Source organism: Hemiscyllium ocellatum, chromosome 10 (genome assembly GCF_020745735.1).
Source record: "Hemiscyllium ocellatum isolate sHemOce1 chromosome 10, sHemOce1.pat.X.cur, whole genome shotgun sequence".
Classification (NCBI taxonomy): domain Eukaryota; kingdom Metazoa; phylum Chordata; class Chondrichthyes; order Orectolobiformes; family Hemiscylliidae; genus Hemiscyllium; species Hemiscyllium ocellatum.
The window spans coordinates 85,306,162-85,321,180 of NC_083410.1; the positions used below are offsets into that span (position 1 = coordinate 85,306,162).

Consider the following 15,019-nt stretch of genomic DNA (forward strand, 5'->3'; position numbering starts at 1 on the left):
GACAGCATTGGAGTAACTATTGATGGTCTCTGAAGGTTTTAATGTCACTGTAATTCAAATACAGTGGTGGAAAGGCAGATTTTGTTCAGCTGTCTGTCTTTGTGTTTTTGCAATTGTCCTGTTTGTTATGAACTGGACATTTCTGCACATTGCCAGATAATGCCAGCTGATTATTGTACGGGAACAAAACTTGGCGAAGAGCACGGGGAGTTGTGGAGCACTCGTCTTCAATACTATTGCTGGAATGTTGTCACGGCCCTGAGCATTTGCAGCATCCAGTGCCCCCAGCCATTCTTTTGATATCACACAGACAGCAAAATGGTTCACCAACTGGTGCTTCTTGCTGAAGATTGGTATGATGATGGCTCTCCCATCATTGGTGATGGGATATTTATGAAACTTCTTCCTGTAGGAATTAGTTTAATTCTCCAGCACTATTCACTGACAGAGTAGGGCTGCTGAGTTTAGATATGAACAGTTGGTTGTGGGGTCACTTCACCTTGTTGATTGAATGCTGTTTCAAGGGCTTGGCATGCTAGCAGTTGTGTTGTGGCTTTATCAGGTTGAAGCCTCATTTTTAATTAGACCAGGCATGTCCTCCAGCACTGAGCCATTGAATGTCAGACTAACTTCACTGGATTAAGAACTCTGTACCCAACATGTATCACAATTATGTTTAGTTAGTTGTCAGTGTCCCTATCTAACAAGATAACCTGACCATTTGCAGCTTATAATGGATAGGCTAGGAAAGCCAGACAGATTCCCCACTAGCCCAAGATGTTGACCTACCAGTATCTAAATGCAAGACACTAGATAAGCTAAAAAAGTCAATGAGGCTTTCTATTGAAAGTTATAGTTTTATTAACTAATAGCTGAAACAGTATTAATACACATTGTCAAAGTGTTTTAGCAGTCTTTTAAAGTAGGATGGAACAAGACTAATCAGTGCCAATGGCTCTCACTTTTGCAAGTACTTCTGTGAACTTCAATCCAATTCAATCATTCTGGTTTTGAAAAAATCTCAAAGCACTGCTCAAACTTGACAAGCAACATTCAACGTTGCATGAAGACTAAACATGTTCTAGTCTAGAGAAGGTACATTAATGGACCATCACTTATAGCAGGGCCAAAATTTCATTTTTATTAAGAACAACTGATATCTGATCTTTCAGAAAGAATATTTTGGAATAGATCAGTTGAAAATAAGTGGAAGCAATCTTAGGATACATTTAAGAACATAAGCACAAGTGTAATTATAACAAGGTAGTTTTCCAGTAGTTGGCACTCTACGAACACATCTGCTGTATTGAAACTCCTTCTATTTTCACAACATCTTTCCCCAGCTTGTCAGCAAGTTCTCTGCGGCTTATATCATCCAAAGAATTGAGCTGCAGTAAGGTCTTAAAACCTGGGGAAAATAAGGGAAAGTGTTATCCACAGCAAAATCTAACATCAGCTCAGGATGAACAAAGAAAATCAGTTTCAGGGAACGCGCAACCCCTCCAATATTTATTTGAAAACAAAAATCAAAGAGCTACTTAAAAGGGGTTTTAATTTTTTTTAATGAAAAACAAAAAAGAAAAGGCATGGGACACTATGATGCTGCTATCAGGGTTGAAGATCCAAAGCAGGTTAATACATCACACATGCTGTGGGGTAACGCAAAATCTCAAGTTATTAAAGCTTTGGGTTTACAAGTAGAAAGAAAGAAATTTTAAAAACTGAGATCCTGAAGTAAAAACTAAATTAAGAACATGAAGTTGTAGAAACAAGACCATGAATAAGACAAAAAGGAACAGGCTGAAAGGGGTAAATGATTTGTTATTAATGAGTATCTGAGGAAGAGGCCCAGACCACCAGCAAACAAGCAGGAAGGAGAAATAAAAAAGGAACATCTCAACACCCCTTACTGTTCCCCACTGTAGAAAAACATTAGAAGTTATTTCTTATAAAATTAGCCAGCATGATTCAAGGTCACCACAGTAACTATACTGTAGAGCTGAAATAGGTGTTTCAAAAAAATTTGGGATGTCTTAAAATAGTGAAAAACAAAACATAAATATAATACTTTAATTCAATAACAATCTCAAATATGTTGAAGCAGGTGTCTCATTCAAGTTACTACAGAGGGATAATGCAAAATAATAATTGAACAAACCGTGGAGCTTTTTCGACAGAGTAGTTGATATTGATGCATACTGTAGCTTTTGTTTTGCTGGTGCTTCTTGTGGACACCTAGAAAAGCCAAAAGAAAATATGACTTCTAATGATTTGTACACCAGCTTGAGGGGGGGGGCTGAGGTAGAGACACAGACAGTGAGAGAGAGCGAGAGGCAGACTGAGACCATTTCCAATCAATTCTGTTCTGATTTTGTTCCTGACCCTTTGTCCCATGACCTACAACTTTTCTCAAGCCATTTGTGGTTCTGTTCCAAACACTTCCTGGGAATCCCTAAAGTTTCCCTCAATGGACCAGTTAACTCTTCAGCAACTTTAGTTAAACATGATTTCCCCTTTAGAAATCGACATTTATTCTTGTTCCCTGACCCACCTTTTGCCACATAACTAATGATTCAGTTCTGAATAATTGCTTCTGGAAGGTTCCCCATCAATGAAGTTAAACTGACTGGTCTGTAATTGCTGGGCTTATTTTTACAACGTTCCTTGAACAAACCCATAATATGTTTGCAGTTTACCAATCTTCTGGTATGTATGCCACAAGTCTATGGAAGATGGAAAGATTATGACTAGTGCCCCTACATTTCTACTCATTCCTTTCAAAATCCTTGAATGCACCTCAGTCATGGCACCTTGTTAACTTTGTCATCTAGGGAGTTTTAGATTTGTTTATGCTGGATTTGCTATTAGAGGAAATTAACTATCTGAACCACCTCCTTTCAAAAGGCAGTATATTGTTTGCTGACCAACTCTTGCTCCAGTCTCTCGTCCAAGTTTATTCTTCCCCATTAGAGTCATCCTACGCCTTGTGAGACAATGATGAGTGTCTCCCAGGTGTGCCCACCCTAACACTTGATCCATTTGGCCCATCTTAATCCCTAGAACTAGAGTTAACTGTGTACGTGCTTGCTGGAGTAGAGACACAGTGCTGTAGGAAACTCACCTGCACCCACTTCAGGAACATTTGCCCCTCACTGCCCCAGACACAAGTAACCTTACTTGTGTATCAGTGATTTAACTCTCCCATTATGACTAGGCTATAATGTTGGTATTTCTCATTTCTCTGCAGATTTGTCCCTCTACATCTTTTTCACTAGGTAGCAGTCTTTCGACCATACCTAACAACGTAATTGCAACCATGTTGGTCCTTCCTTCTAGTCAAATTGATTCTGTGCTTGAATCTTCTGAGCATTTTCTGTCTCCGGCACTGCAACGCCCTCCTTAACAAACAACGTCCCTCCTCCGTTCCTTCCCAGCTTTTCCAAATACCTTGGACTCAGGAATGTTTAACAGTCTGATCTTTCTTATCACCACATCACTTTCATGTAGCAATTGGTGCCTCTAACACCCCAATTTCATTTGCTATACTCTGCATGGCTACTCGATTTAGACTTCATTCATTTCTCCCTTATCTAAACTTCACCCATTATGGCATGGTGGCTCAGTGGTTAGCACTGCTACCTCACAGCGCCAGGGACCCAAGTTCAATTCCCACCTCAGGCAACTGCCTTTATGGAGTTTGCACATTCTCCCCAGGTTTGCTTGGGTTTTCTCCCACAGTCCAAAAATGTGCAGGTTAGGTGAATTGGCTGTGCTAAATTGCCCGTAGTGCTGGGTGTAGGGGTATGGGTGGGTTCTTCAGAGTGTTGGTGTGGACTTGTTGGGCCAAAGGGCCCGTTTCCACACTAAGTAATCTAATCTACTTTGCTATTGGTTAAGATGGTGCCAACAGCTTTGCCAATTAGCCTGGCAACCCTAGTAGATTTCCTCTGCTATTCTCAGTTTTCACAACCCTGTCAAAGTACCTTAAACACTTCTCAACAGCAAAAGTACAACATCCCACAAGGAACTCATTGCGAGGTCTGTTCAGTTACCATCTTCCCCAGAGCTAGTCTCAGTTCTACTGTCCCGGGAACTTAAAGTCCTGCCTCCTGCACCAGCACTCCTATTACTCAGGCACTGACCTTATCCTCCTATTTTCTACTCAGTTGTATGTGACATTGGAAGTAATCTGGAGATTACAACACCTGCATGCTAAGAAAGTGGACATAAAGCAGATGTTTCCACCCCCCACCCCCCTTGTAGGACTGTCTTCAATCAGAGGTCATCGATATAGACTAAGAGGAAGCAGGAACAAAACTGAGATGATGAGAATTTACTTCTCTCAAACGGGGTTGTGAATCTGTAGAACTCACTGTTCCAGAGTGCAATAGAGGCAGAATCAATCAACAGATTCAACAAAGAAATAGATATGTTTCTGATGGAATTTAGGAGGGAGATCAAAATAAGATCAGGCATGATCATGTTAAATGGCTGAGCAGGCTTAAAAGGGCTGAATTACCTACTCCCGCTCCTAATTGCTATGTTCCTACTACCGTAAATTCTGATTGTAGGACCACATCTGCCTTCCTGCCCAAGGTATCAATACCAACATGGACCATAATTCCTGGTTTTTCACCCGCTGAGCTGAATGCCCTGCAGATTGGGAGACCCTGGTACCAGGGAGCTAATCCACCATCCTGGAGTCACGTCGACAGCCACAGAAATTCCTGCCTCTTCCCCTAAATAACAAACCCGTCACTATGACTCCTCCCTCCTCCGTCCCTTGTACAGTTAGGGCTGCTCATGGTGCCACAAACAGGGCTCTGACTGCACACTCCCCCCACGGGGTTAGTGCCCTCATCAGCTTCCCAAACGGAAAACCAATTTGGGGAAGAAACTTCAGAGGAATCCTACACCATCTGCCTGGTAGTGGTGCTCCCTTCGTCCTTTCAAGTCCTTAAGCTGTGGTACAATCACCTCTGAACGTGCTACCCATGTGACTCTAGTCACCCTTGTGTAGCTGGAAGCATTCTCTAAGCAAGTGGTTGTCTCAGCCACCAATAGGCTACATTGCCTCTCACATATTAAAGACCATACACCCCTCCAACTCTACTTTGATTTAGTCCCTGCCCTCCCCTTCACTGTTTTGATCACACAGCATTGCCCTTTGATGTGAAGGGCACTGCTCATCACTGGCCACTCGGGTGTTTTCCTACTTTTCCTGGTGGTGGAAATTGAATAAAGACTTGTACACCTCGTCTCTCACTGTGTCTCACACCTGCACACACACACACCATGGGTGCTGGGGATAAAAATAATAAGCACTACCGCAGTTAGGCGGTAGTGTCAGCACACAGTCTCCACCAACACCCTGGAGTTGTTCAGGGAGATGTGGGCACCGCAGGGTGTGGAGTGCATAGAAAAGAAAAAAAAAGAAAAAAATTAAAGACCATACACCCCTCCAACTCTATTTTGATTTAGTCCCTGCCCTCCCCTTCACTGTTTGATCACACAGCATTGCCCTTTGATGTGAAGGGCATTGCTTGTCACAGGCCACTCGGGTGTTTTCCTATTTTCCTGGTGGTGGAAACTGATTAAAGATTTGTACACTTTGTGTCTTTCACTGTCTCTCACACCTGCGCGCACACAAAAAAAATTTTTTAAAAAATTAAAGACCATACATTCCATTTTACCAACCTGCAATGCCATGTCTTAAACTAATTTAATTTTCTCAATTACTAGGTCTTAAACATATCTTCTTACATTAACTTTAGTCTCTTTCCCTTATCTGACTCTGGATTACTTATATTACTTTATTTCACAGACATGGACTGTGACTTATTTTGGACATTTAAGTTAACCAGTTCTTTCAAAGATCAGGTCCAGCAGGGGGACACAGGCCAGTGTTGGGCATGTTGCATTTGGGAAATCTTAAGTGCTCCTGGCAAGCTGGATGACACAGACAGGAAGCATCACCAGTTTGACCAACTTGAGTGTTTAGTGGAGGAATAGCAGTGTACCCATGAGGCTGAGGTTATGTGGAGAGCACGTTTTTAGATGTGGTCACCCTGCAGCTTAAAGAAGACCAGTCAGAAAGAGAATGATTGACCATCAGTCAGAAGAAGAGTGGCAGGCAGGCAGACAGGAAAGTCCCAGAATGCACCTCACTTGGGAACAGATTTTCAGAGCTAGAAATTGGCAAGTGACTTTTCCTCTGGGGAGTAAAGCCAGACCCCAGCTGAAGAAGGGGACGGTGACCAAAAAGAGAGGGAGAACAATACTGGTAGGAGGTTCAATAGTGAGGGGTCAGATAGGCATTTCTGAGGCCACAGATGTGACTCCGGGATAGTGTACTCCCTGATGCTGGTGTCAAGGATGTCACTGAATGGCAGGAGGACACTCTAAAGGGGAGGACGAGCAGTCAGAGATTGTGATTCACAATGGGACTAACGACACAGGCAAATAGAGGGGTCATTCTGTGACAAGAATTTAAAGAGCCAGGGAGTTCATTATAAAGCAGGACTTCAAAAGGTTGTAATCTCTACATTACTCCTTGCACAACATGCTAGTGAGTACAGAAAAGGGCAGATAAGAGGGAGAAATATGCGACCTGTAGGTTTGGAGCCAAGAGAGAAGGCTTTAGATTCCTGGTTACTGGACTGGTTTCTGGGGAGGGTGGGCATGTACACATCGGACAGGAAGCATTACAAAACAAGATCATTGTGGGGAGGTTTACTAGTACGGCTGGTGGGGGTTTAAGCTAATTGGACAAGGGCATGGGAATTGCTGCACGAGTAAAGAGGAACTGGGCCAGTCTAAAAATGTAAATAAAGTTAAGTGAAGGAATAAAGGAGCAGTGCAAAGGCTGAATGGCATTTATTTTAAAGCACGCGAGTAAGGCAGATAGATTCAGAGTCTTTCACTCTGGGAACAGATGCTTCAGTCCACTTGCTCATGCTGACTAGCTATCCTAAACTGATCTCATTCCCTTTGCTAGCACTTGGCCCATAGTCCTCTAAGCCCTTCCTATTCATGTATCCATCCAGATGCCTTTTAAATGTTGTAGCCGTATCCACCTCTGCCACCTCCCCCAGCAGCTCATTGCATAGACACACCACCCTCTGTCCCCCAGCCTATTCGGCCTCTCCCTAGAACTCTAACTCTCCAATCCTGGCAACGTAAAGTTGTTGATTAATGCGTGGAGATTTGAGAAAATTGCTATCACAGAGACACGATTGAGGGAAGGGGAAAAGGATGGTTACGTCAATACTCTGGGATATAAAATATTTGGGCATGATTAGGGAGTGAGAGCTAGGGGGTTAATCAAGGAGAGTTGCAGATTTGGAGAAAGGAGACAGTCCAGAGAATGAGGACTATATTGGTTTGGCTAGAGTTAAGGAGTAAGTAGGGTGCAGTCACACTGCTGAGTTTAATCTGCACACCACCAACTAGTGGGAAGTATATGGAAGAATGAATCTGCAAGAAAATTACAGTGGTGTAAACAGTAGTTGTAACAGTGGAACTTTAATGACTAATATTTAACAGAGAAAGAGGCAGTGCATCACCCAATGAGGGAGGCACTGCTGGAACTGCTTAGGTGGGCCAGGTAGATCATGTTTAGCTGGATAAATAGTAGCAGAACAACATTATCTTCAAAGAGGAGATGGCTTGGGCACAGTCAAGTTATATCACCTCAAAGAAAGGAAAGGCAGACCCAATCAAATCCAAAGCTCCATGGATGACAAAGGAGAGAGAGATTAAGTTATAGAGGGGATTTAAAAAAAAAGGTGTGTGTTTATGATGGGCGTCAGGCAGTAAATACAATCGAGAACCAAAAGGAATACAGAAGGTTCAGAAAAGAACAGGAAGAACAACAAGGAGCAAAGAGAGATAATGAAGATTAACTGGCAGTTAACCAAAGGAAATGCCAGTCTTCTGTGAGCACATCAATGTAAAAAAAGGTGGCAAGTGAAGGAGGGACAGTTCAGCATACTCAAAGTTTGGACAGTTCTGAACTTCATAGGTGACATATGAAGTTCGATGATATGTGGTGATATACTTTGGTACAAAGAAATGGACAGACAGCATAAAACAAAGTCTACTGTTCTAAAAAGCACGTGCTGGAATGCAGAACATGAGAATATAAAAGTTAGGAACAGGAGTAGGCAATTCAGTCCCTCAAGACTGCTTCACCATTCATAATCTCATGGCTGACCTCAGCTTGGCCTCAAAGCCAGAATTCAGTATGATCATATGTACATGAGCCATTCAATGTGGCAGGACACTAAAGAGAGCAGTTTCTAAAGAACACGGTATTCAAGGCTTCATAGGTAGACATGCAATATAACAGCAGAGAGATGGTAAATTTGTAAGACTTTGGTCAGAGTTCAGCTGGAGTATTCTATCCCAGTTTAAGAGCCACATGATCGGAAGGATGAATGCACTGCAAAGGGTGCAGAACAGATTTACAAGAACGGCTCCAGGGATTACACATTTCAGTTCTGGAATAAGATTGGACAAATGGGATAAAAACAGAAAATGCTGGAGAAATACATCAGGTCTGGCAACATCTGTGGAGAGAGTGTTAAGGTTGAGTCCAATATAAGACGCTCCAGCATTTTTAGATTTTCAGCATTTGCAATATTTTGCTTTGTTTGCAGAAGCTGAGGCAGTATTCCTTGAAGAGAAGGCTAAGTGGAGATTTGATAGAGGCTTTCAAAATCACAAGTGGTCAAGACAGAGTAGACAGGGAGAAACTGCTCCTGGGTCAAAAACCAGAGGGACAGCTTCAAAGCATTTTACAAAACAAACAAATGCAAGCTGAGAAAAAGCATCTTCATGCAGTTGAGTACACAGAATCAGGAACGCATTGCTTAGAAGTGTGATGGCAGCAGATTCACTGACGCACTCAAGAAGTGATTGGATGATTATTTAAACAGAAACAATTTGCAGTTTCAGTGACAAGGCAGGTTAGCAGTAAGTTAGCAAGGCAGACAGTTGGTGCAGAAAACACTGGCCATATGACTGGCTTTTTTTTAAAAACTTAAAACTTCTGTGATTTCCCACACCAGTCCAGTAGCAGGAGACACTCCACAGTCTATTGTAAGAATCAAAGGAGATTGAGCATAGTTTTCAAAAACCACAGATTTTACAAAGTGGCCAATTTATTGTATGGTATTGTTTCTCGTATTTGTTTGCGGCAGGATTGTATAGGGAGCTAAATAACATTGCCTGACTGTTTGGAAATTAGGGAACATCTTGCCAGAGAAGACCTTTCGCAGAACAGAGATAGGAATTTAATATAAGCACAATTTTAAAACTTAATTTGCACAAAGACTATTCTGCTGCTTCACATGTTTCCATGAAATTTACTCTAGCTAAGATAACATACCAACATACGGCCACCAGATCATCCTTGATGATGGAGTTTGCTGTTTCATAACAGACATCATAAATTAAAATGCAGCAACAATCAGGTTTGAGGTAGCTCAAGAACTTCTCATAGTAATCATCAGTTGATTGCTTTACACAATGGGGTTCCTCATTCAAAATGAGGAAATGATCATCGTCACTAATGGTCAAAAAAAGAAACTTTGTCCTATCCGTCTTTTTGTTGTGGATCTTCATTGTATTGAATGCTTCAATAACTGCATCGGTAACCTGGATACCACAATCCTGCAAGAAAAAAGAGTTACCAAAGTATTAAAAAATGAATTGATTTTCTAGTATTCAGTGTTTTATGCAAGATCAAACAATAACACATTTAAAAGGCAAGCCTCCACTTACCAACATACAATGACTAGAGTTCAATCAGGAAGGAGTTTCTCCAATCGTGTAGAGAAGTCCCATCCTGCAAAGCCCTCACAGCTCAAAATTTTCCCAACTTGTTCTATCCACCACCTTAACTGCATTTGGAGGGTGAAAATTGAGACAGAAGCTATTTCTGTTTGACTAACACTACTGGAAGTTTCTAAGCTCATTTGTGCTTCTACAATGTTCTACCTACCAAGATATCACAAGCCTCATTCGTTTATATTAATGAGAATCAATGATTAAGCAACTCATTCTTGAGATGAGTCGATGAAAAGACCATTATCCAAGGCTTGATTATAACTGAGTGGCTTGCTGGGCCACTTCTGAGGTAAAGGGTTTGCTCCCCGTGCCTTGACCAGTTTGTGTACTAAACAGTTTACCCACGAGCCCCTGGTAAGTGAGGGGACAAAGGGATACAACTTGGTTTGCTGTTTCATTGATTTTATTAACAAAATATTCCTTATTAAAAGCACCATAACAGTATTTCCCAAATTCCCCTAGTATTTGCTTTTTATCTTGCTCTGTCTGAGAAAGTACATCATCCCAGGCTTCCAGGATGTGCGTTCATATTCTCCTCAACCCAGACCTTCCCAAACATTATGGCCTTTAACTAACCAGGTCATGAGTGGGATTCAAAGTATCCAATGGGGTCACACCAATACCCTTCACCTGTAGCCATGCTGGGAAGATACAAAGTACACATCCTCAGGAAGCCAAGATGCTCAAAGGAATGATTGTAACTTTTCCAAATCACAATCCTCCGAATGATTATAACTGGCTCCCCTTGAATCTTTCCAAGTTATTTGACCTTGAATTTCACTGTCCTCTGTAGTCCATAGCTGCTGTTTAAATCTATTTTGGTGAATTTTCTGTCAGGCCAGAATTCTCCAGCTGTGCATCAATTCAGAATGCCCAATTTTTGGCCCACAGTCACTTGACTATAGATTTTAAGTATCAACCAGCTGGCGTGGAACTACGGACTGTAGCTAGACTGGGAAAAGCTACAGGTTGTCCTCAGCATGGGAAACTAGTGACCCAATTCTTTGTGCAAAACGATGTAAAACAACAAAGATTTCAGATTCACTTCAGCCAAATCTAGTCTAAGACCACCACATAACTACCCCAAACCAAGACTCCTACCAACACGCAAATTTGTTTCTTATTAAAGCTGCATTAATGCCAATTGCCAAAGTCAATTAAATACATAAAAATCACTGATATTAATTTCTTACAGAAGTGGAACTGCTGATACACTATCTTCTCCCAAGACCCCACGATCCCAATACGGTCTGGCAATGGTGCAGCTTGATGTGTTAAGAAAAAAAGTGTTTCTGTTTTCCATGTGTGGAGTTACCCTGCCATTTTGATATTAATACAAGGTAATTTTGAACATTGATATAGATACATTCAACCTGCTCAAAATTTATACCATATGCCATAGTATAAAGTAGGAGATGGAGAATTGAGAGATCAGCCTGTTGGGGCACTGGTTATCAAGACGACAGAAATTAAGCAAAGGACCGAGCACATGGATGGAATGCATTTGGTCTGCAAAGCAGTCACCCAAAAAGCTGCAGGGGAGATCATGGCATACTCAATGGCAGAAATATAACAAAATGCCATTTCATCTAAAAGGAGGTCGGTGTCATGGAGGAAACAAATTTCTGAAAGGGTTTTAGCAGTGTTTCGTTGTAGCATCACATGGGAGCTGCTAGAGGATGATTTGATGAATAAAGAGAGATTGGCGAGGTGGAAATATGATCTGTGTCACGGATTGGAAAGTGGCAGGAAGTAAGAGCAGCGCAGCAAATGCTACTGGGTTGCTCTTGAGGGGTAGGCCTTGTTAATCAGTGGAGTGGAATCCTAAACTAGAAGGTTTTTTAAAAAAAAAGTCAGAGGTTTGGAAAGTGGTCAACAACAGGATAGTTGCGAAACAGAAAGTTTTTAAAAAGAAGTGGGGTCTGAAAGATTGCAGTCAAGTCAGCCGCAGGAATCAGTGAACTTAAACACTGCAATCGCTGAAATAGAAACAAAATGCTGGAAATGCTCTGCTGGTATTTTTGTATTTGGTCAAGTCTCGTGCTTAACTTCATTTTAAACAGCTCCAAAATATTCAATGCTTTCATAGTATTTTGCTTCTATGGTGAAGTGAACAATCAGTCGTAAATTCAGGACAACCTGCAATCTGGTAGCTCCAAGTAATTTTCCCCTGCAATTAGTGGTTTCTTCATTTCCACTGTGTAGTTACTGTTAAGTTTAAACAGTTGCTTTTGGAACAGAACAATCAAAACAAGAAAATATCATTTGGCCAGATAAGCTATCAAAGATGAATCAGGACTGTTAAAAATCCAATTTAATTTGGTACTAAAATGTGGTAAACACACTAAACAGGAATTAGCATTAATGATAACACTGAAATTATTAATGCATTGGTGAAATACAGCTTGCTCATTACTTGTGGTAAGTGTATAACAAAGTCCGCACTCAGATTCATCATCACCTGCTTCAACAGGAAATTCATGTAACTATGCATTACCCTTCCCTAATCTATGATAATTACAAAGTCTACGGCTCTCCTCTTGCTCAAGTGTCCAAGCTGAACAGAATTATCAGATTGTATTGTCAAGAAGAGAACTCTAGTATTAATTAAAATTTGAAGCTAAAAAGTGGAGGAATCCACTAGAATTATTTACTAGTTGCCAAGCTTCTAGACCAAAATTAATTTAGATTAAGTCCACACCACACTCCGAAGAGTAACCCACCCAGACCAATTTCCCTCTGACTAATGCACCTAACACAATGGGCAATTTAGCATGGCCAATTCACCTAACCTGCACATCTTTGGACTGTGGGAGGAAACCGGAGCACCTGGAAGAAACCCACGCAGACACGGGAGAATGTGCAAACTACACACAGTCACCCAAGGCTGGAATTGACCCTGGTGCTGTGAGGCAGCAGTGCTTAACCACTGAGCCACCGCGCCACCCATTAGACTGTACACATTTCTAGCTGGTCTCACCTGGCTTTGTGGAAATTTTTCCTATTCTATGTGGTGCTTGTCAAATTTGAAAGCCTAAAGCTACACTTATACCCATTTCTCTTAGTTTGTACAGTTTCACGCAGCGACCTTTGCTTCTCCCCAATTATGACTATGGATAATAGATCAGCTTCAAGATCTCATCGCCATTTTGACTAGCTGGCCTCATTCAAAACAAGCTGAAAATGGAAAGCAGGCTGACAGGAAGCATCAATAATTAAGCAGTAGGATCATATTACTTCAGCTTTTAAATTCCACAATGATTTTATTTAGAGCTCACAGGAAATCAAATAGGTTATTCTGTCATTTGTCAACCAAAACTGTTAAGGTGACTATCTGAATTATATCTGCGTATTCATAAATTATGAACAGAAGTTATTTGTTACAACTGTTACTGAATACAATTTGTCGTTCCAAACATCAAACTTGGCCCGTGGAATGTACCAAAACAAATGTGACATTGTACAGTCAGATCTGCTATAACGCCGAAATTCCATTCTGGTGTAACCCCTTGTAAGAAAGATGTGTAATAGCAGCACCATTTAAACGAATAGGGCCAGAATTGCATTATAACCGACGCATGCTTGAAAACTTTAAAGCGTCCCCAATTCTTCAACTGCATTAATGAAACACACGTTACAGCAGAACGACCCGTACACACATTCCTCTGGATGTAAAACATTTTACAGGCAATGTATTCATCATATTTTTCACTATTTTATGATTGGGCAGAGCTAAAACAAAAATTGGAGGGGTGTGGTGGCAATGCAAACCAACTGTTACACCGCAAGCAAGACAAAAGTGAGGACTGCAGATGCTGGAAACCAGAGTTTAGCTCAGAGGCAAACTAGAGGCTACTGTCCATAATTACTCCCCCCAAAGCTTCAAACACAACGACACTAAACTGAACTGACCGCGGCCAGCAAGGAATTGGGATTTAGTATTTCTAAAACTTTCAGCCAGAGACACATTTCTGTGAGCTACATTACTTTGAGCCTTCATTTAACAGAAAGAATTGGTGACTCATTTACCACACCTTCCATCTACCTGGTCGGACAGGTAAATCCACTATTCGCTGCCAACTCACTTCCAGACAGAAATGGGGAAAGAGGCGAAGGACTTACAAATGCTCACATGATAAAAAGTCTCCTGTGGCGCAGTGATAGCAACCAGGCCTCCCAGGGATCAAGTCCCACCTGTTTCAAATGTGTGTAATAACACCTCTGTACAGATTGATTAAAAAAAGGTCCAGAAATAGTTCAAATGCTGTTATGCTGCAGACACTTTGTAACAAATCAAAACTCAAGAAAAATTAAGGAGTGTCCCAGGTCACTTGAAATGTCGACCAGCATAGAAACACTAATTTATAGCCAAACAGTCCAAAACAAAGAACCGCGGATACTGCACGTCTGTGGGAAGAAAAATGAGGTTAATGGTTCGACTGTAGTGACTCTTCATCAATTTGGAAGTCGAATTTTCGTCATTTTTAGGAAAAATACAGAACGCTCCACCCTGTCGCCTCAAGCTCGATACATTCCGACAAAACTGAGAATGTTTATAAAGGCACTGGACGTCAAATACATGAACATTTGGGTTCCGGGCCGGTTTTGCTGGATTCGGAGGAAAGTTCAGGCCGGCTTCGGCGAAAGGGAGAAGCAGAGCGAAGCGTATCCGCTGACAACCTGTGAACAAGCCGCAACCAAAACACTCTCGGGGGAAAGGGCACAGCCTCTCAAATAAAACCAGCAGAATGCTTGGAGAAACACTAAATTAATCCGACGGGAAAGAAAGGTAGCAAAGTTTCACCCCCTTTCTCTTTGAAAAGCTCCACATTTCTTACCATAATATAACAGCTTGTTCTCCTTCACCACTCTGTGCAACTGGCAGCTCTGACCCTCCCACTCACCAATGTACTCCCTCCTTCAATGTCTGCTCTTCACGCCCATTAAGCACCATCCCCAGGCTCGTCTAACGCAATCTGTTCCAGAGAGAGACTCACAAAAATCCCTTCCCCGCCTATTTTTTTTTACAGTTTGATTCATTGGAGTGACTTTTTATTATTATTAAAGAGACTGACTGTTGCCTGAGGAGGATTCCGAGAGCTCCCCACAATCTCCCTGTCAATGTGGCGTTTTCGGAGGGGGGAAAAAAATTGAGTCCGACCCCAAG

General features: G+C 41.6%; 1 protein-coding gene across 1 annotated transcript; it reads right to left on the reverse strand.

Moving 5' to 3' along the window:
• Positions 1-837: 837 nt before the first annotated feature.
• Positions 838-14,799, reverse strand: LOC132819832 (cofilin-2-like). The gene is made up of 4 exons (XM_060831682.1): positions 14,691-14,799; positions 9,392-9,675; positions 2,159-2,235; positions 838-1,408 (listed from the first exon to the last, which is right to left on the reverse strand). The coding sequence occupies exons 1-4, from the start codon at positions 14,691-14,693 to the stop codon at positions 1,287-1,289; spliced, it is 486 nt and encodes a 161-aa protein (XP_060687665.1). The 5' UTR covers positions 14,694-14,799; the 3' UTR covers positions 838-1,286.
• Between the last annotated feature and the right edge of the window lie 220 nt (positions 14,800-15,019).